Source organism: Pipistrellus hanaki, assembly GCF_964339955.1.
Source record: "Pipistrellus hanaki genome assembly, chromosome: 5".
Taxonomy (NCBI): Eukaryota; Metazoa; Chordata; class Mammalia; order Chiroptera; family Vespertilionidae; genus Pipistrellus; species Pipistrellus hanaki.
In genome coordinates this window covers 18,720,849-18,742,386 of record NC_140507.1, presented here as the reverse complement: position 1 = coordinate 18,742,386, position 21,538 = coordinate 18,720,849, and the positions used below count along the sequence as shown (strand labels likewise).

The 21,538-nt window shown below is 38.2% G+C and overlaps 1 protein-coding gene across 2 annotated transcripts in view; it reads right to left on the bottom strand.

The window, feature by feature from the left end:
- Nucleotides 1-5,687: 5,687 nt before the first annotated feature.
- Nucleotides 5,688-21,538, bottom strand: part of DCTN4 (dynactin subunit 4) — a 33,898-nt gene continuing 18,047 nt past the window's right edge. For both annotated transcript variants that reach the window (XM_084884756.1, XM_084884757.1), the window contains 7 exons: nt 21,192-21,304; nt 20,799-20,908; nt 17,915-17,988; nt 14,451-14,505; nt 13,140-13,247; nt 11,235-11,332; nt 5,688-8,245 (listed from right to left, as the gene is read on the bottom strand). In XM_084884756.1, the coding sequence (XP_084740882.1) occupies nt 8,032-8,245; nt 11,235-11,332; nt 13,140-13,247; nt 14,451-14,505; nt 17,915-17,988; nt 20,799-20,908; nt 21,192-21,304 (772 nt within the window). In that variant the 3' untranslated portion in view covers nt 5,688-8,031. The remainder of the gene's footprint in view (nt 8,246-11,234; nt 11,333-13,139; nt 13,248-14,450; nt 14,506-17,914; nt 17,989-20,798; nt 20,909-21,191; nt 21,305-21,538) is intronic.

Below are 21,538 nucleotides of genomic sequence, written 5' to 3'. Positions count from 1 at the left end.
CGTGTGTAGTGCTGATATGTTAAACGCTGGTGCCGCCCTCTGGGTTCCTGCTCGGGATGAAGAACCACAAGTACATCTGGCTTATTTAATAAATTGAGTGAAAGAATAAAGGAACAAGTAATGGAACAAGTAATGGATGAGGGGGTGGGATTAAAGCGCTGTGCCAGCCCATGTCTTATTTAATGCTCACAACCACTCCTGTAGGGTTGCCAGAATCAGCAAGCAACAACACAGAACGTCTAGTTAAATTTAAATTGCAGATAACAAAAGAACCATATTTTAGTATAAACATGTTTCAGACATTTATACCCAAAAAATGACTCATCTGAAAGCCAAATTTAACTAGATGCCATGTATTTTATCTGGTAACCACTACCCTCTGGGCAAGTATCCCTCTTTTACTAGTATAAGAAAGGAAACAGGTTGAGAGAAATGAAGTAACTTGCTCATGGTCTTGTAATAAGTGGTGAAGCCACAAATCCAAAAACAATAGTACTGTTTTTTCCAACTTATGAAAAGTGTCTTAAAGATAAATACAGGTATTTATTTGTTTATCGTTAGGGGACAACTTATAACCACTCTGCCAGTATTTTACTAATTTCAAGCATTCTGGTTCCAAGTTCATAATTTTTTTACATATCCTTATCATCGAACTACCTAAGACTTACCAACTAATTTTAAAATGAGATTAATAAAGTATAATTTCTGTACAGAAGTTTACCTTCTAGTTATATAGTTAGGAAATTTTTACATACATTCACCACAAATATAGCCTAGTTCCACCTCAAGAATTCCCCTGTGCCCAAATCAATCCACTTCCCACATACACTATCAGTGGCAATCACTGGTCTATGTTCTGTCTGTATAGTTTTGCCTTTTCCAAAATATTATTTCTGAGAATTTCATTGTATGGGTATACCAAGTGGGTTAAAAAATTTCATTTGCCAATTGATGGATATTTGAATTGTTCCAGATTTCCATGAATATAAATACAGCCATTAAAAACATTCATATACAGGTTGTTGTAAGTACCTAGTAGTGAGATTATTTGATCAAATGGGGTGTGTGTGTGTGTGTGTGTGTGTGTATACATATATATATATATATATATATATATATATATATATATATATATATATATATATATTTTTTTTTTTTTTTTTTTTTTTCCTGTATGAGAAAGCACTTGGGTTTATCTGAGCTTCTTGATCTGTGGTTTGTCTCTCATCATATTTTGAAAATTCTTAGAGGTCATTTGCTCAAATATTCTCCTGTCGTTTCTTCTCCATCTGGAACGCCAATTATACATATTAGACCATTTGAGATTGTTCCATAGATCTGGAAAATTTTGTTGTTTCACCCTTTGGGGGTGGGAATCAGTTTAGATAATTTCTATTTATCTGTCTCCAAGTTTCCTGATTATTCTTCAGCTATGTCAAGTCTGATGAGCCCATAGAAGATATTCTTCATGTCTGATCCTATATTTTTTATTTCAGTTTGTCTTACAGTTTCTACTTCTCTGCTGAAATCTGTTCACACATATTATCCATATTTTCAACTGATTCTTCAACATGTTAAGGAGAGTTTAAGTCTTCATTTGATAGTTCCAACATCTGTATAAGGTTTTGACTGGGTAAAGAGTAGTAATGCTTGGAAATGAACAAGCCTCTTCTTCTGTCAGGCTAATTGTGTAAGTTTGGTCAATTAGTCAGGAATTGAGCTGGGTTTGGGTTTTGTTGTTGCTATGGTTGCCTTCAATGTACCACAGCTTTCATATCCTCCAGCCTTATTTTGTGCTTTAGGTTAGAATTGAAGGACTTTTCTTAAGTGTTGATATTTCATCCTTAGCTTTCAGCTGTCCTGCATACCTGCACCATGTGGTTAAGTCTCTGCATTTGTTCATCCCCAGTAGCTGATGTTTGTTACTAGCTGCTTCCTAGGTGGTTAGTGGTGGAGGGGTCAGGGGTTCTTTGTTCTAATGCAGCCTCAGTTTTAAATAGGCCCCTTGTGGCCAGTTCTTGGGAACAGGTCTTTTCTTAGTATTTCTGCCCCTCCTCTCTGTGGCAACCAAACCCTGACCTGTATTTGCAGCTGGCCCTTCCTGTAGTGAGTGGTAGGAGACCTTTAATGGAATTGGTATAGAATCATGGGGCTCAGTCAGGACTGTCCCTCTCAAATTTGAGTTTCTTCTTACCTTGTTCCAGCAGCAACGGAGTCAGGATTTCTGTTTCACCCCGTGACTTAGGCCTTTATGCTCCTTATGAGGGAATGGTATAAGTGGGGAGGCAAGCTTTCGTGTCTTTCCTAAAGTGGCAGAAGGTCCCTCCTGCACGCCTCCAAACAAGGGAGGCTCCGAGAGCTCCAGCACCAGCCCCTGGCCCCGCGGGTCTTTCTTGTGAACACCTGGTGAAGGTCTTGGGAAGAGCTTGTGAATGCCTGCAAGCTTCCTTAGCATCTGAAGCTCTCTGGGGTTTTAAAATGCCACTTTAGCCCAGAGTTGGGCTTTAACAATTCATTTTGTTGTTGTTGTTGATTTCCTCTTACCTGCATTCAACACTTTTTCCTCTCACGCTCTGCTACAGGTGAGCCATTCTGTCTGATCTTTCTAGAGGATCTGTCCCTCCTTTAAATTCAGGGTATTTGACTGCTCTGCCACAACTCCAATAAAATGTATGATCTCACCATGTATTGACCTTTTGTTTTCAAGGTATCTGCATTATAGGCAGAAGTGGAACTCCTGAGTTCCACTTCTATTTTATTTATTTTTATTTTATTTACTTTTGAAATATATTTTTATTGATTTCAGAGAGGAAGGGAGAGGGAGAGATAGAAACATCAATGATGAGAATCATCAGTTGGCTGCCTCCTGCACACTCGCTACTAGGGGTCGAGCCCGCAACCAGGGCACATGACCCAACTGGGAATCAAACCATCACCTCCTGGTTCATAGCAACACTCAACCACTCAGCCACACAGGCTGCACTCCACTTCTATTTTAAAAGGAAAATTTGATCACGTCTGTAAATGTAAAATTAGTATCATGATTGGTTTTTTTAAAAATATATTTATTGATTTCAGAGAGGGAGAGTGAGATATAGAAACATCAATGATGAGAGGGAATCATTGATTGGTTGCTTCCTGCACTTCACACACACGGGATTGAGCCCACAACCCAGCCACGTGCCCTGACTTGGAATTGAACTATGACCTCCTGGTTTATAGTTTGAAGCTCAACCACTGAGCTATGCGAAACGGACTAGTATTATGTTTAGATGTAGTCTTAAAAACAACTACAGGGAAAATGAAACATTTTTTAGTAAGTAGCTACTGTTGTCTGCCAAAGGCTCTGAGCCAGAGGCCTGTTTAAAAACATAAGTGTTAAATGTGCCAAACTTCCTTTTTTAAGAAGTATGTTTTTATTGATTTAGGGAGAAACATGGATGAGAAACATTGATTGGCCATCTCCTGCATGCCCCATCCTAGGGATTGAACTGCAACCCAAACAGGTGCTCTGACTGGGAATTGAACCAGCAATCCCTTGGTGCATGGGATGATGCTCAATCCACTGGGACACACCAGCTGGACTTTCCTTGATTTAACAGAAGAAAGGGGGCTGGGAGACATGAGAGGAAACGACCTTCTCACTGTTTGATTCCATATTATTTAATGTTCCATTTCACTTAACACTTAGTCATTCTTATGTAGGTGTCTCACATCTAAAGTAAAATATATATTTCTCTACAGATGCCCCTGACCATAAGACAATGAGGATAAAGTACAGGAGTGCCCTCTTATCTGTGTGGGACACCTTCCAAGACCCCCAGCTGATGCCTGAGACCATTACAGTACTACATATACTATTTGTCCTATACACACATTCCTCTTCATGTCAAGGAAGCACTTTATGGTGTCTCCTTGGCATATCCCAATTGCCAACATTTTAGGGGCCGTTATGAAATAAAATAAAGGTGACTTGAACACAAGTACTGCAAAACCAGTAGTGGATCTGATAACCAAGACAGCTACTTGACTAATGGGTGTGCACAGCACCGATAGACAAAGGGATTATTCATGTCCCAGGAGGGAAACAGCATGAGGTTTTATCATGCTATTCAGAATGGCATGCTATTTAAAATTTATGAACTGCTTCTATCTGGAATTTTCCATTTAATATTTTTGGACCATGGTTGACTGCAGATAACTGAAATTCTGAAGAAGGGAAAACTACTATATTACAATTGAGCAATTGACTTAGTTCTGAGTTTTGTTTTTTAAGCAGAAATATTTTAAAATATATTTCCATTGGTTTCAGAGGGGAAGGGAGGAGAGATAGAAACATCAATGATGAGAATCATTGGTCGGCTGCCTCCTGCACGTTCCACACTGGAGATTCAGCCTGCCACCTGGGATGTGCCCTCACCAAAAATCACAATATGACCTCCTGATTCATAGTTCAGTGCTCAACCACCTAGCCATGCTGGCCTGGCTAGCTCTGAGTTTTTAAAAAAATATATTTTATTGATTTTTTATAGAGAGGGAGGGAGATAGTCAGAAACATCGATGAAAGAAACATCCATCAGCTGCCTCCTGCACACCCCCCTCTGGGGATGTGCCTGCAACCAAGGTAAATGCCCTTGACCGGAATTGAACCTGGGACCTTTCAGTCCATAGGCTGATGCTCTGTCCACTGAGCCAAACTGGTTTCGACTAGCTCTGAGGTTTTGAGTTTGCTCCAGGTTGCCCTTTGAATGGAATACATGAGAAACAGATGAGGGGGGCTGGATTTGGCCCTGATGGAGTTTGCAATCCAGCAAAGGAGCTACACATATACAAAACCCCATCATACAAGGAAGAGGTACTACAGATTAAGATCACACCTAGATGGAAGTAAGGGAGAGATGGGAGGAGGAAAGTAATTTTGGAGGTGCAATGAGGGAAAAGAGTATTCATAGGGAAAACACCAGAACAAGAAAGCTTAAGGCAAGTTAAGATATTTGGCTTATGACAAAGAGACATATGTAGATGAAAAAAAGATAAAAGATCAATTAGCTATATAAATAAGGATGATAGTATTACTCAATAAATAGTGGGTGCCTACTATTTGTCAGGCATTGTTCTAGGCTTCACAGATACAGTAATAAAAAAAAAACAAACCACCCTGCACTGTGGAGGGTATATTCTAGTATGAGTACTCAGAAAATAAAGAGCACACAATTAATGGGATGGTGCTTAATGCTATGGGGGTGGGGCCACAGAAGGGGATAGGAAATGTATTTAGTGGGGTGGGCAGTTTACATCATTCAATATGGCAGTGAGGGAAAAGCCTCACTTACAAGGAAATACAGGGAAGGGCAAAACAGATGAAGGGGGTTGAGTGGCTACTGGTTGCAATTGAGCCATTTTGTATACTTGAAAGGATGTCTTTGGGAGCAATGACCAAGGATAAAACCTGGTAGAAACCAGCAACCTAACACTTATATAATGGTTCGGAATGTGTTTATAAGGAGCTCAAGTAACGTCTACCCATACAACATTGAACCAACTTGATCTGAGGTTTGAGCTTAGTTCACATAAAGAAATGGACAAAGGAAGCATGCCCTATTGACTCTCATATTAACTCTCTGGACTCCACCCATCTTCTGACTGATGCATGCTATTCCAGTCTTCATGAAACCAAACCAAAGACATCCAAGCTTTGTCTGCTTTATTTCACTACATTACATTAAGCAATAAGGCAAAACAGGAACCTGCCATTCATAAAGATCAAGGAGTGCCCCTCATTCCCAAAAGGGACCAAAAAGAATGTTTCTTCACAAATATACATGACATTTAGCTCATTATGCTTACAAGAACAAAAGAAAACGTTGGTGGGATAATCAAATCACAAATCCAAATTCATTTTGCCTTACGTTTCCAAAAGTATAGTCTCTAGTGTTAATGACATCTAATTCACCTGCAGTGGTGCACACTGACTGGGCATTAAAAATCTAATCTAATATACAAAAGTAACAAGAATTCTGAATTCACCAGCTGCAGGTGGCGGACCATTTCTACTCCCACACAGAATACCAGCTTGCACTGAAAACTATTTTGAGGAAACATATCAATGGCTCTGTTATTCTCTAAGTTCATTTGGCTTATTAAAAAAATTCTATGATCAAAAGTGTTTTTGTGATTCTGTGTCATGGGGCGGGGGAGGAAGAGATGAGACCCATTACTTCAACCTTATTACTTTTGGGAATAAATATCAGCTATACGCCATGAATGTAAAACACACAACTGTGTGTAGTCTATGCAAATGTGTAAACTAAGAAAGCTATTCTCTTTCTTCGCTGGCAAATGGGAGCAGTGGCTTCACAGTAGGTTCCAGCAGGTAGTGAAATAAAAATTAATTTGACACTCTGTGGGGGTCACAACAAATTAAACTATTTTTATAGTTTGTACATTTGCTATTAACAACACTTGCCCCAACGTTTAAGAGGCTAAACTTTAATTATTATTGTCATAATATTAGGATGAGTATTTCTTCTTACACTGTAGCATATACTAGTATATTACTCTGTGGAATATTGTTTTGTAAAATTGGCTTGATCTTACAAGTACCACTTAGTGTCTTTTAAGGCTTCCTAAATATGGTTATTGTCCAGGGAGCTGGCAGGACAGTTGGTCTTGTCCATATCATTGATTTCTACATCTCATCCTTTTCTTCTAAACTAAAGGCTTGAACTGAAAATAAAACCAAGGTAAACAGAAAATTTCACTTTTTACCAAAAGTCTGCTGGCCATTTGCTAACAATGCATTTACAGAAAATGTGGTACAGCTCGTGGTTTACTGTCTCAAGTTTCATCGTAGAAAACCCACAGAAATTCGGGTTAACAACCCAACTCCAGGATACAGAACGGAAACAGAATGTGTGCTGTTAGGCAAGTGTTCTGGGCTGCTTGCTGAGCTATTTTACAATCAAAATAGTCTTATTTGACTTATCATGTGATGAAAGTCAAACTCAGGAAGGGGAAAGGTTCTTTCTTAATAAGCAGTTTGGGATTCAAGAGTTTATAACTATTAATCTCCCCTTAAAATCAATGGAAAGAACGTTAGTTCAGATCATGCTTACAATCTAACCTTTATGATGTTTTGTGCATTCCAGAAGTGAACTTGTCCACCAAGTTTTCTTTGGACTGTTTCCAGGTCCCAAATATTCAGAACAATCTATTGGGTTAAAGAGGCGGAGCAGAGAAGAGGTAGGGAGACATATAAAGACTGCCTCCCTATGAAGTATTAATCCCTGGGTATTGTAGCAAAATTTAAAGTGAATAGAATTTGCCAACCTCTTGATGGAACATGTAAGTGCCTTCTTCTCAAATTCTTTTTTTTTTTTTTTTTTAAAGTTCCATATTCTACTGGGAAAATTTTTAAAGAGCAACCAATAAATAAGTATCCTATATTCACTAAGAGAGCAAATGAGAGTGCTTAAGAATTTCCAATCATCACAGAACTGAAGGCAATGTGACAATTCCATTTTTCTGTCAAATGGAAATCTATGGCACGATGGTAGCCATGACGGCAAGTGAAGAAGTATGCTAGACTGCTAGGTTATATCTAATGGAATGCAGAAAGCAGTTGGTACACTGAGACCAATGTCGGTTCGTGGCCAACAGGCCTACTTTTTAGTTACCATTTTCAGTTCATGTGTGATTACGATCCTGTGCGACAGTATGTCAGAATCTCTCAAGTGGTAAATCTAATGCCACTCCGAGGAACAGCCATCTTTTCCTCAGATGGAGTTATGCTGTTGTAGTCAACGTGCAGGGTTCGGTGAGGGAGACACAGACTTTCTGGTGTTAACAGAGTAAGAGGAACAGCAGTTGCCCTGTGTTCCTAACGCCTTGTCTATGCCCCACCCTCCTAGGACAGGACTCAGTAGTGTGTGGGTACATTGTTATAAACAGGGCTGATGAAGCAGCGGCTTCCGTGTTTTCGCGGGGATCTGTGGTGACACTGTCCGTTGGGCTCTGCCCACCAGTGAACATTTAAGGAAGGAGTGGGCCCAGGCTGAGCTCCACGTGCTGAGTGAGCCAGATGACTTCCGTGCCCTGGTCACTTTCCTCGATGGGGCGGATGGGCGCAGCCAGGTTTTTAAAATCATGCTTCATCTTAAAGCACACGGTCACTTCGCCCTCCTCACGCTGTGGGGTCACTTTGATGAAAATGCCGACTTTGTTGGCCTTCCTGAACGCTATAATGCTATGGAAGGAAATAAGCACAGCGTTAGGCAGGTCTCAAGTCAGCCAAGCCACTAAGACCTACAGTCATTTTATGGCCCTACAGGAAATCTGATGACAAGATAGAACCCCCAGCATGTTATCAGCAATGAAGAGTTTCTTCAGCAAAATGTTGATCACCTTATTTTTTAAGCATTACAAAAGTAAAATATAATCAAATTCAAATGGTAAAAAGTAAAAGCCTTTCCCCTTATTATTTCCTTCTGCATGAGGGAAAAACTGCAAACACTTTGGTTTTTAACCAACCAGATACTTTTCTGTATTTATAATTTTCTGCTTTTTTTAACCAACACAAAAGGTTGTTTTTTCCCCCCCCACTCTGTTTAACAGAAACACTTTTCCATATTGGTATATAAAGATCTTCTCCATTCTCCTTAGTAGTTTCCTAGTATCCTTTTTAAAAATATATATATATTTTATTGATTTGTTACAGAGAGGAAGGGAGAGAGATAGTTAGAAACATCGATGAGAGAGAGTCATCGATCAGCTGCCTCTTGCACACCCCCTACTGGGGATATGCCCGCAACCAAGGTACATGCCTTTGACCAGAATTGAACCGGGGACCCTTCAGTCCCCAAGCCACCGCTCTATCCATTGAGCCAAACTGGTTTCGGCAGTTTCCTAGTATTCTATTCTATATTACCATAACTGTCATACACTGAGATTGTTGTCAACATTCCTATTATAAACAAGGGTGCTTCGAAAGCCCCTTTTTTACGTTCATCTTTGTGCATATGTGGTAATGTTTCTATAGAATATACAGTGATCATAACTCAGAGTTAAAGAAATTTCTGGAACACCATAAATCAGTGTTTTTGTAAATAACTTCTATAAATTAGGAATTTTCAGAATAGAAAAAATTCTCTCTAGTTGAAGTTTCCATTTCAGTTTTTTCTGATATGCACTTGGAGTTTATGATTTAATAACTTAGCTTCAGCCCTAGCTGGTTTGGCTCAGTGGACAGAGCGTTGGCCTACGGACTGAAGCGTCCTGGGCTCGATTCCATTTAAGGGCACATACCCAGGTTGCTGGCTCAATCCCCAGTAGGGGGCATGAAGGAGGCAGCCAATCAATGATTCTCTCTCATCATTGATGTTTCTATCTCTCTCTCCCTCTCACTTCCTCTCTGAAATCAATAAAAATACATTTAAAAAAATAACTTCAAAAAGTAATTAAATAAACAGAATTTGAGATACTGCCCAAATGATACTCAGTCACTCTCAGAAAAGTTATTGGAATTAAACATTTACATATTTAAACAGTACTGCATAACTTCCATTTCCAGATATCTAAAAGTCCTATAAAGAATAGTAATGTGAAATATAATTAATTCAATTTTGTCAATCTGTCATGTAATTACTCTGTCTGGAATTTACTACCTCAGAGAATGAATAATTTGCACTGGCTTAACAAATTTATGTACCTAATGAATGTAACTTAAGGACCCACATAAAACAAAAGATTAAAGAGAATGCATTTCATATTGTAGTTAATAAACTTTTGATTGTATCAGATTCATTTTTTAAATTCAGTTAAAAATAAAAAAAGGAAAAAATCTGTCTTTCTATCCTTAACCCCCCAGGCAAGCACTGCCATCTGGGAAGCTTAAAAAAAATTCAGATGTCTGGTGCCCCCCTAAACCTGTTGAAAAGAATCTCTGGGGTGGAGCCCAGGACTATACAGAACAATGAAACAAAACAAACCACGTGCCCTGGTGCTTTCTCAACTTAACCCATAATCACTGTACTAATCTCACCTTTGCTCTCACTTTATTTTTCCAACCCATCCTATGTCCTCTCTTCTTTCCAATATCTTGCTTTTGATTATTCTGATTATTCTGTTACAAAACCTTAAATGTTCCCTGTGCCAGTCTATTAGGCCACTGCTTCTCAGCTCTAGGCCCACCTTCTACGTCTTGGTTTGTGATCCAGGACTCTGCTAACCACATTTCGGCTCTGTAAGCTGGCTTCCTGTCAGGTTCCCGTTAGGGAGACTCTAAAGGGAGACTAGAGCCTGCGGGAAGGAGGGGCTTGCTCCTCTCTGGGAGCTTGCTGTTTGTGTGCGGTCCCCATGGGCATCACTCCATGAACGCTCCATCACCCAGAAAGTGTCAAGAGCCAGCTAGTGTTCCAACTCTTGCATAACCAGCTGCATCGTGCAGGCCTCTGCTGCCACCAAGATGCCAGCTCCTGTAAAGCGTGTCCCCTCTCACTGCCCACAGGTCTGAATTTCTGCTCCACCAGGGCCTTCCTTCAAGTTTCTACATTTTAACAATTTTAACCATTTCCCTGTGTTCCCTCAGCCCTGGGGTGGTAGCTCTTTCATAAAATTGCCATCTCTGGGATACTTCAGAGTTATTTTAACCTTTGAAGTTACCCAGTTAACAATTCTTTATATTAAATCCTCTCTGTTCAAATAACTGATATGATTTCTGTCTTCAGACTGGATGCTGATGATGCACTCCCCATTCTGGAAAAGGTTTGGTCTTTCCCTTTTCAGTTATTAGGTCTGAGAGAATTAAAACTATTAATTACTCTAAGAGAGTGAGGGTAGGAGTGGACAAATCCAGGGATAAATCTACAGGGATAGTAGTGTATTCTGTTAGCAACCTGTATTCTGTCCACAACCATTATACATGCACTTGAAATGTTTTTAACATGGGAAAATGTATTTATGAGAAGAAAAAAAAAACAAAGATTGAAACAACGTGCTTACAGAATGATACCAATGATGAAAGGACCAACACCAAAATGTAGATGATGCTTATCTCTGGTGGTTAGATTTTATTTTCTTCTTCATGGTTGATATGTATTTTCAAAATATCTATAGTGATTATTTTTATAAGAAGGAAAACTTGTTTTTTAAAATGCGGGTAAAATATGTAGAATCTCTAAGTGGGCCTCCTGTATCAGCCAATGTGGGGCGAGGGGTGTCAGCGAAAGCTCACTCACTCGGGATCATCCTGGAAGTCCTGGGGCTCTGCCAGCTCGTCGTACTCTGCGGCCGCGTCCTTGCCGGCCAGCACCAGCTCTTTGGGCGGCACCGCCACCTGCAAAACGCGAGAGAGGCCTTCCTTAGAAGGAATGTGTCGTAGGACATTCATTCAACAGAATACAGCGAAGTATTACAGTGATGCGGACATTTAGAAATAACTAGCAAGACTCAAGAAACAGTGTGATAGCACTTGCATGAAGTTTAGAATCACTGTTTAAAAAACAGACATTTCCAGTAAAAATATAAGGACAAAAAAATTCAAGGGAATGATAAAGTCAAGGGAGTGTTTATTTCATTGTGGCTGCATTGGGAAGTTCAAGTGGGAAGGGCGTAGAGGTTTTAATTGTGTCTTTAATATTCTATTTCTTAAGGGGATGGAAGTACATGGATTTTTGCTACATTAGTCTTCAAACTTTATGGTATATCTGAAGCAGTTCATCTTTTTTTTTAAGGAACACAAAAAGGAGAAACACTGGTTGAAACAGTATTTTCTGAAACAGGGATGTTGGGTATGTTTATGGTCATGGAAAACAAGCATTCTTCAGACTTATCCTTCTGTTGTAACTAGGCTTCAACTTTGCTATGTCAGAGGTTAACAGGTAACATCAACCACATTTCTAATTATGGATACAAATGTGGCTGAGGAGTGTAAAGAGAAAGAAATACAGCAAATTCACCAGCTGGGTATGTGCATAGGCAGTTATTTCTGTTTCTACCATTACTGGTTATTTTTGTTATTTAACAAAAAGAAAAAGAAACAAGGAGGGAGGTGTGTCATCTCTCTTTGGGAGTAATGCTAGCAAGTGAAATAATAAGTCCTCCACTTAAGAACTAAAAGGAAGAAAGCCCTCATACATAAAGCACAGGAAGGAAAAAAGGGATAGGATCAAGACATTCCCTACTAAGAAGGATTATTTGAATAACAGCTAATTACAGACAGAGGTATCCTTTCTACCAATCTCTATTAATAAATATCACGCTGAATTATGAGTCAGTAATAGATGGTCTATAGAGAAAGGTCTTGATCTAAAATACCAAGTACTAGATGAATCACCAAATAGCAAAATGGAGAAAGGCCACATTTCATTAACTCACCTAACACTGAGTCAAAAATCACCTGTTTTACTATTTATTTAGTGCTATGCATTCTCTATATAAGCAGAACGCATCTAGAGGAGGCATACCAAATTTTAAAGGAGATGCTAATTCCTATGAGTCTTGCAGAATGAGCATTCATTACACTGAAGGAGTGGTGTGGGCATGTATGCCAGGGGAGAGGGGGCAGGAGAGGCATTCTAGATAAAACAAACAGCATATGCAATTCTCTAGGGTGAAAGTTCACAAGCCATGAGATTTGCCTGGATCTCAACCATAAATATGTATAATTTGGAGAATGCTAGATTTGGAGATCTGGCGTAAAATCATCTGAAGAACAGAGAGAAGTGAGGACATTAAGAACAGAAAGAAGTAAGGACATTAAGGAGCTCTTCTGCTATGTCAAGGAATTTGAATTTTATCTCAGAGTCAGAGGAATAGCAAGTAATCAGCATGTCAAGATCAAAATCAGATTTTGGAAAGATCATCCTGGTGACAAGACAGAAGGTGGACTGGAATGGAGGCGGGGTGTACTGAAAACAGTGAGGTCAGTTAGGAAACTACTACAGTCCAGGTAAGAAAAGATGAATCTTTCAAACAGGGCAGTGGCAGTGTCTGCAGAGAAAGTAAAACCTTCGGAGGTAGAATCAGAAGAACCGATGATACCTTGGATATAGAAATGAGAGACAGTACAGAGTCCTGTAAGCCAGGTAAAATGAGGTCATTCCAGGAAAAATCAGGGTCAGAACAAGGCAAAATGCTCCCACCTTAGCAGTGCTGTTGACATTATCAGGGTCCCCTTCGTCGCATTCCAGCAGTGTCACATGGGTGAGGTTCTCCACTGGATTCGTAAGAGTCAGGAGAACTTGGCTCTCCTGTGAAATAGGAAAAGCATCTTAGACGTGTTCCACTATTGCCACCCAGGTCTACTTTCTTAGCTGCTATAGCAAATATTTCACAAAATCAACTATCTTCCCCAATCAGTTCTGAGAAATAACACCACCCATACCTCTCCATTACTGCATTCTCCAAATGCTCACTCATCCCTACTCTATTATTTATATGTTAGGCCATATACTCTCTAGAGTTATTTCACTGAGGAAATGGGACAGATCAAATAGAAAGGGCAAGTTACTAGTTCCAGAAATTCTAAGAAATGTATTTAATCTAAGTGATTATTTAAAGTTTACAACTCTTGCTCCACTCAGTCCTCCACTTAAGGACTAAAAGGAAGGAAGCCCTCAAAATAAAATATGGGAGCCACAGACTCTTCAGATATAATAATAGAAAAAAATGGCATATCAAGACTGTAAGATTTTTAAGATTTTTGAACCATAGTTTGTCCTTGCGTACTCTCTTGAGATTAGCAAATAATATTAAAATGAACAGGGACTTTATAAATGTCTTCATGGGCACCATGAAAGGAAAACTAAACTAAAACTAAAGAGGCTAGCTAGTTTGGCTCAGTGGATAGAGGGTCGGCCTGTGAACTGAAGGGTCCCAGGTTTGAGACCAGCCAAGGGCACATGCTGGGGTTGCAGGCTCGATCCCCAGTAGGGGGCATGCAGGAGGCAGCCAATCAATGATTGTCTCATTATTGATATTTCTATCTCTCTCTCCCTCTTCCTTCCTCTCTGAAATCGATAAAAATATATTAGAAAAAAGTAAAGAGGCTGCGGCAGAATGTTCTTCAATTCATAATGGGGTGTAAGGGGGAGGAAAGGGCATAGATAAGGGCCTCAAATCTAGATGCTTCCTGTTATCTGCTGCATACGCACACAGGAGATGATGGAAAATAGCTAAAAATGCCTATGGGATTCAAAGTCTTTCTTTCCCCACCCGCTTCCATCTCTCTGTATGTGCACACTGCTCCTTCTGGATACATTCATAGATGCTATTGTTAAGAATCTCAGCTAAAGAACTTTAAAATCTCAATCCCTTTATTATTCCAAACTTTCTTCTCTTTTATCCCTTGCTCACTGTGTCCATGCCAAATACACAGAGCCACCCACCCACACATGCACACATCTTCAGTCAAGGAATTCTTTCTTTTCCTGTTAATAAAGCAAAGTACTAACCTTCATGTAGCGAAGATTGGGAATCGACATGATTCTCACTTCTGGGATGTAATTGCTGTGAATGAGTAAAAAAAGCATTAACAGTCACTGGAGCCTCATAAAATTACTTTTTTTTTTTTTTTTTAGATAGTGCAGCAAAAATATGATTTCTTCATGTTAATTAGAACATGTCAAATGAAAAGAATTTTAGAGAATCATATCTTCACTATAGTAAGAACCTAAGACATTAGACCAAATTGGTAATGAGTTCTTTCTAAAATCTTATGTACCCTTCTACTTTAGAGCCAATAGTTGTGTGGGTATCATGGAAGATATATATTTTTGAGATTTTATTAGTTCATTTCTATAAATCTAAAAGCTAATTATAGGATCCAAAAATGACTAAATATCATATTGCAGCAGTGTAAAAACACTAGCACACACTTTTATACAGTACTTACTATGTGCCAGTCAATCTTTTAAGTACTTTTCAAATATGAACTCCTGTACCCTTCACTGCAACTGCATGAGCTAGTCATTATTATTACCCCCATTATAAAGACGAAGCAGCTAGGCTTGGTAAGTGCGCAGGATTCAAACCCAGGCAGTCCAGGTCCAGGGTCCTTGCTCTTACCCACTATCTTATACTGCCTTTCAAAAATAAGACCACAAAATTGTACTCATATGTGTTTATTCTGAACTCAAACTGTCCAGGTTCAAATCCCAGTTCAATATTTATATACCAAAGTATTTCTCTGTCAAAACCCCAGGACAAGATATTTACCTCTTTTGCTTTGTTTTCTCAATTTTAAAATGAGAAGGATAATAGTATCTATGTCTTGAGGTTATTGTGAAGAATACATTAAATAATGCATATGAAAGTGCCTGGAACAAAGTACTCATAAATGTTAGTAATTGTGCATATTCTATACAATAAAAGGCTAATATGTAAATGGACCAAATGGCAGAATGACCGGTCGCTATGACATGCACTGAGCCCCAGGGGGCAGATGCTCTATGCTCCCCACAGGGGGAGCACCACTCAGCCAGAAGCTAGGCTCACATTGATGAGTACAGTGGTGGTGGCAGGAACCTCTCTCGCCTCTATCTGCAGGGAGCAGGCCTAAGTCAGCAGGCAGACATCCCCTAAAGGGTCCCCGACTGTGAGAAGGTACAGGCCAGGCTGAGGGATCCCCCGACCCTGCCCCAGTGTCATGAATGTCGTGCACCAAGCCACACTAAAAATGTGTGTGCATGTGGGGCAGGTTAAGGGGAAGTGAACCTTAAAATAGAGGTAAAAAGGTATTTTAACTTCAGACTAGATATTTTCTCTTCTGGTCGTCAGATCTCTCTGAGTAACTTAATACAAATTCAAGGGCCCCATTATCAAGGATTTGGATTTAGCATGTGTGACATGCAGTGTGGCCAGAGTACATACATGTATTAAGATTCCCAGGCAAATACTGCCATGATGTCAGAAAAAAAAGCATTTTTGCTCAAAGCAAGCTTAAGAAATCAACACTAGGAACATCCTGCCATTCAGGATTTCTGTAATGTGTGTAATTGTAATTCTTAATTAAGAAAGATGTGCAGCCCTAACCGCTTTGGCTCAGTGGATAGAGCGTTAGCCTGTGGACTCAATGGTCCCAGGTTTGATTCTGGTCAAGGACATGTACCTTGGTTGCAGGCACATCCCCAGTAGGGAGTGTAGGTAGCTGATGGATGTTTCTCTCTCATCGGTGTTTCTAACTCTCTCTAAAAAATCAATATATATTTAAAAAAGAAAAGAAAGATGTGCGTACAAAACATCACATATACCATTTTTATAGTTTTCTTCTTTGCTAACCAATCATGTAAATAATAGGAAAATAGAACATATTTTATGGTGATTTACATTTATAAAGCATTTGCAAACATAATAGCTCAAATGATTCTTCTCACAACCCTTAGAGGGAGGCGGGATTGGTATTCCCATATCAGAGACAAGGGAAATAAGTTTAGACAGAGTAACAGAACCCATACGAGGCCCTTTTAGTGCCTTTCTCCTAACTCACCAGATCAGCACTTCTCAACCTTTTGACTGGCACTGGCTTTTTAATTGCTGCATAATATTCTATAGCACTAGTGTATGTCAATTTAATCAACTATTTCTTTGATAGTGGTTAATCAGCTTGACACTGAAATTATTTCAAGCTTTTGTCATTAAAATGTTACAATATACATCCTTATAAATGTATCTTTAGATATTGGTACTTTTGTTTCTACAGAATAGATTCCTGAGATGGTACTGATGGGTTAAAAAGTCTATGTAATTTCATCTTGGTATTCCAGACTATTCTCCAAAAAAGACTAGCAAATTGCCAGCCTGCCATCAATGAAAGAAAATATTCACCTTAATTCTCAGCACCAGATGCTTTTTTATTTTTTTAGATTTTCTAACAAGTCTCAGCATATTTCCATTTGGTATTGATTGGCCATTGGAATTCCTTTTTTGTGAGCTGCCTGTTCAAATCCTTTCCAATTTGTGAGGAATTCTGCAGTCCACGGTATTAAACTTATTTGTCAAGAATGGCAAGTACTTTTTTCTTTCTTTTTTTTTTTTTTTAATTTTTAAAACATTTATTTTATTGATTTTACAGAGAGGAAAAAACATTTGTAGAAACATCGATGAGAGTGAAATATCATTCAGCTGCCTCCTGTGCGCCACCTACGGAGGATTGAGCCTACCACAACCAAGATACATGTCCTTGACCAGAATTGAACCTGGGACCCTTCAGTCTGCTGGCTGCTGCTCTATCCAGAGCCAAACTGGTTAGGGTGGCAAATACTCTTTTCTGTTCTACTGTCTCAAGACTTTGTTATTGTTGATTTTGTTTTGACAATTCGTGTTATTGTTTTTTGCTAAGGTCAAAGCTGTCTATTTTTTCCTTAGTGGCTTCTGAGTTTCATGCATTACTTAGGACAAACTCTCTCACCCTAAAGTCAAGACAATATTTTTCTCATTTATCAAAATATTCTTCTTGTTTGACAAGTGATTTTCATACACAAAAATTTCCTTCTACTAATAAGTCCCAGTGAGTTAAAACTAACTTAAATCACTTTTATCACATTCAGTGAAGCATTATTGGAACACAGTTAAATAAATGAACATTGTTACGGGGTACTCTTCAACCTGCTATATTTTATTATTATTTTTTACTTTAATTTTTAAAAGATCATTTCCAAACTTTGGTACTTTGTAATTTGTAATGAATGATGAGTGACTCTCTACCCAACAATCCACCTATCACTGTGTCACTAATACAAACACACCCTGGATTCTGTCTATAGATTTGCCTTAAACTTCCTGGTGTATAATTCAAAATATAAAAAGGAACAGAACAAGATTATTTTGATGTAGTTTTTCTTTTTTAAGAAAAAAAAACAAAAACAAAAACAAAAAAAAACACCCATACACCCAAAAACACCCATCCTAAAATACTCACACAGCAACCAGCTGGATTTTAAATTTGATAGATGTTGGATTAAATTCTGGCTTGCTCAAGTTATGTTCACATTTCTAAAAAAAGTAAAAAATATATTTATCAGAGAAAAACAAGAACACATTCTGCTGATCCAGGGAGCTACTAAGTTTAGAAGTATAGCATTTACTAGAGTTTTGTTTTACTAGTATTTTTCTGCAAAACCACATGTTTTGAAATAGCGTGTATTACAGATAACTTCTGGATACAGCAACCACACTATCAAAAATTATACTTTTGCAATGCAAACTACTGAAATAGTAAAACTAACATACTGAGCATTTACTTTATATGCTAAACAATGTAGATTTTGTTGATTTTTCTTCTTTCTTGCTTTCTTTTATATTATTTTTTAGTCCTTTTTATTTCCTCTCTACTAGCCTAGAAAGTATACATTCTTGGTTTAAGTAGATTTAAACATCACATCAACTTATGAGATAGGGGTATTGTTGTCCCCATTTCATAGATGATGAAAATGGGGGACAGGAAGAATACATAATCTGTGCAACTTCACGGAGCCAGTAAGAATTGGAGCTGGGATTTAAATGCCCATAGTATGATTCTAGATATCATACTTTAAAATACAGTAACAATTATTTCCTTATATATTGAATGGGTACTACGTGCACCTGGTTAAAAATTGTTTTAACAATATAAAAAAGGTACACTGAAAAGATACCTATTACCTGTCCCCTTGTACCTCTCCCCTGAGCCAACCAGTTTCTCATATGTTTTTTCACAGCCTATGCATATAAAAGTATACAAATACATCAACTTTCTTTTTCACAATAACATAAAAGGACCATTATTTTACCCTTTGATCCCCCCCATCTGTCTTGGAATTCCATACCAGCGCACACAGAGGTGCCTCTGTGTCCTTCTGTAACGATTCCTATTACTTCCTTAGCTATACCCAAATTGATGTTTCTATGATTTTGCTTCTACAAATAATGCTGCTATAAATATTCTTATACATCAATCATTTTCCACATGTGTAAATGTTTATATAGAACATTTTATTAAAAGTGGATCAATGGGTATGTGCATTTGTTATTTTGATAGACACTGCCAAACTGCTAACTTCTGCCAACCTGGTAATCTATAAAATGGTATCTCACTGTAGTTTCAATGTACAATTCTCTGATTACTGTCTAAGTCTGAGCATCTTTCCTAATTATTGGGTTTTGGGATTTCCTCTGCCATGATTTGTATGTTATATCTACTGGTTATTTTATATATATATATATATATATATATATATATATATATATATATATATATATATTTTATTGATTTTTTACAGAGAGGAAGGAAGAGGGATAGAGAGCTAGAAACATCGATGAGAGAGAAACATCGAACAGCTACCTCCTGCACACCCCCTACCGGGGATGTGCCCGCAGCCAATGTACTTGCCTTTGACCAGAATCGAACCCGGAACCCTTGAGTCCGCAGGCCGACACTCTATCCACTGAGCCAAACCGATGCCGGCTCTATTGGTTGTTTTTATACTAAGATACCTTTTCCTTACTGATGTGCTAAAGTTCTTTACATATTCTGGATACTAATCCTTTAATTATATACCTTTCAAATTACTTTTCTCAGTCTATGGTCTTTTTTTCATTTCATTATGGGTTTTCTCTAAAGAGAGGGTTATCAAAATGATAACCCCCCCCCTTCCTCTCTCAAATCAATAAATATATCCTCAGGTGAGGATAAAAATACTATTATTATACCTAAAAAATGAACAATTCTTTTAATAGCATAAAAATATACAGACAGCCGGAACCAGTTTGGCTCAATGGATAGAGCACCGGCCTGCGGACTGAAAGGTCCCAGGTTCAATTCTGGTCAAGGGCATGTACCTGGGTTGCGGGCACATCCCCATTAGGGGGTGTGCAAGAGGCAGCTGATTGATGATTCTCTTTCATCAATGTTTCTAACTCTCTGTCCCTCTCTTCCTCTCTGTGAAAAATCAATTATATATATATATATATATATATATATATATATATATATATATATATATATTATATATATATATATAAATACAGACAGTGTTTAAATTTCCCCAAAATTTCATAAATTTTCTTTCCTCCTCCTTCTTCTCCTTCCTTCTCTGGTTCCCTTCTTTTTTCTGTTGTTTACATCAGGAATTAGATAAAGTCTACACAATGTGTTTGATATGCCTCGTAGGTCTCTTCCAATTTCATGCTGTTTTATTTGGTAACAGTAGCCACTACTGACATGTAGTTATTTAAATGAATTTAAGATGAAAGATTTAGTACCTCAGTTGCACTATCACATTTCAACTGCTGTAGCCATATGTGACTAGTGGCAGCCATGCTGGACTGTGAGATACAGAACATTTTCATCATCAAAGGGAGTTCTCTTGGATAGGACTGATACAAAAGGTTTCATTTCTGTGGGGGTTTTTTCTTTTACAACTTATTTATTGAAGTAACTCTGTTGCTTCTTCTCTATATTCCCAGAGCCTGGATTTTTCTTCTTTCTTACTTTATTTTAAATTGATTATTTATTATCAGTCCTCTTTGTTTCCACTCTACTAAACTAATAGCTAAATATTCTTTCACTAATCTTTTAGGGGTTAGTACAATGAACTTAACCTTCCGATACCTCAGGTTCCACATCTGTAAAACAAGGGTAACAATAGTACCTACACCTCACAGAGTTGTAAGGATTGAATTTATGTTGAAAGTATTTAAAATGTGCCTGGACACCTATACAGTCTTTATATTTACTATCTTCCAGAGATTTTTATATTGGCCAGACACCAATCACGTTGACTTTATTTTTGCTTTTCCCCAATACAAATGGCAACTCTACTTACCCGGCAGCGCAGGGACCGTTTGATCAGAAGGTGTTTGTGACGAGGATAGAGCTGAGAAGCACAGACTGGCTGGAAGTCAGGCTGTAAGAGGCGCTGCTGAAGGGTGGTTACTAGCATGAAAAGGCAGAAACCAGCCTCAGTTTAGTGACCTGCTCAATATCAGACTTATACAAAATAATTACATAAAATAATACTGCTTTTGTGAATAGTGTTCTTCAAAAAACTACCATTTAAAGTTCAAATGTTTATTTCTATTATATCTACTTTATTTTCTACGATTCATTTTACTTCTAACAACTATGCTATTAAAAATCTCAAATCACACGGCATAAGAGTAACAAAATTAGAATTACTTGTAAAATATAAACCAAGTAGAATCATGTATAAAATTACCCTCTGTTAAATTGACTGGTCTTGTGTAATAGTCTTCAGGTAGAGGCTCCACTTCATCTACAGCTTGAGCGGGCTCAATCTTTATCTCTTTCTGGTCCTCTCCTTCTTTAAGGCTAAAAGAGGAAAGGTAGTAATTTCTCAAGGGTCCACCTGATTATCTTCAAATTCTATGATAACAAAAATTGAAGTATTCCTCTATTATAGAATATCTTTCTGTTTAGGTCTCTTCTAAGTATGAGAATCTTCTTCACCATTGGCAACTGTTATTTATCTAAAAATCACACTCCTTCAATATTCATTTTGATACCTGCTTTTTCTCCTCAAAGCCACTTAATGTCCAAACTTAC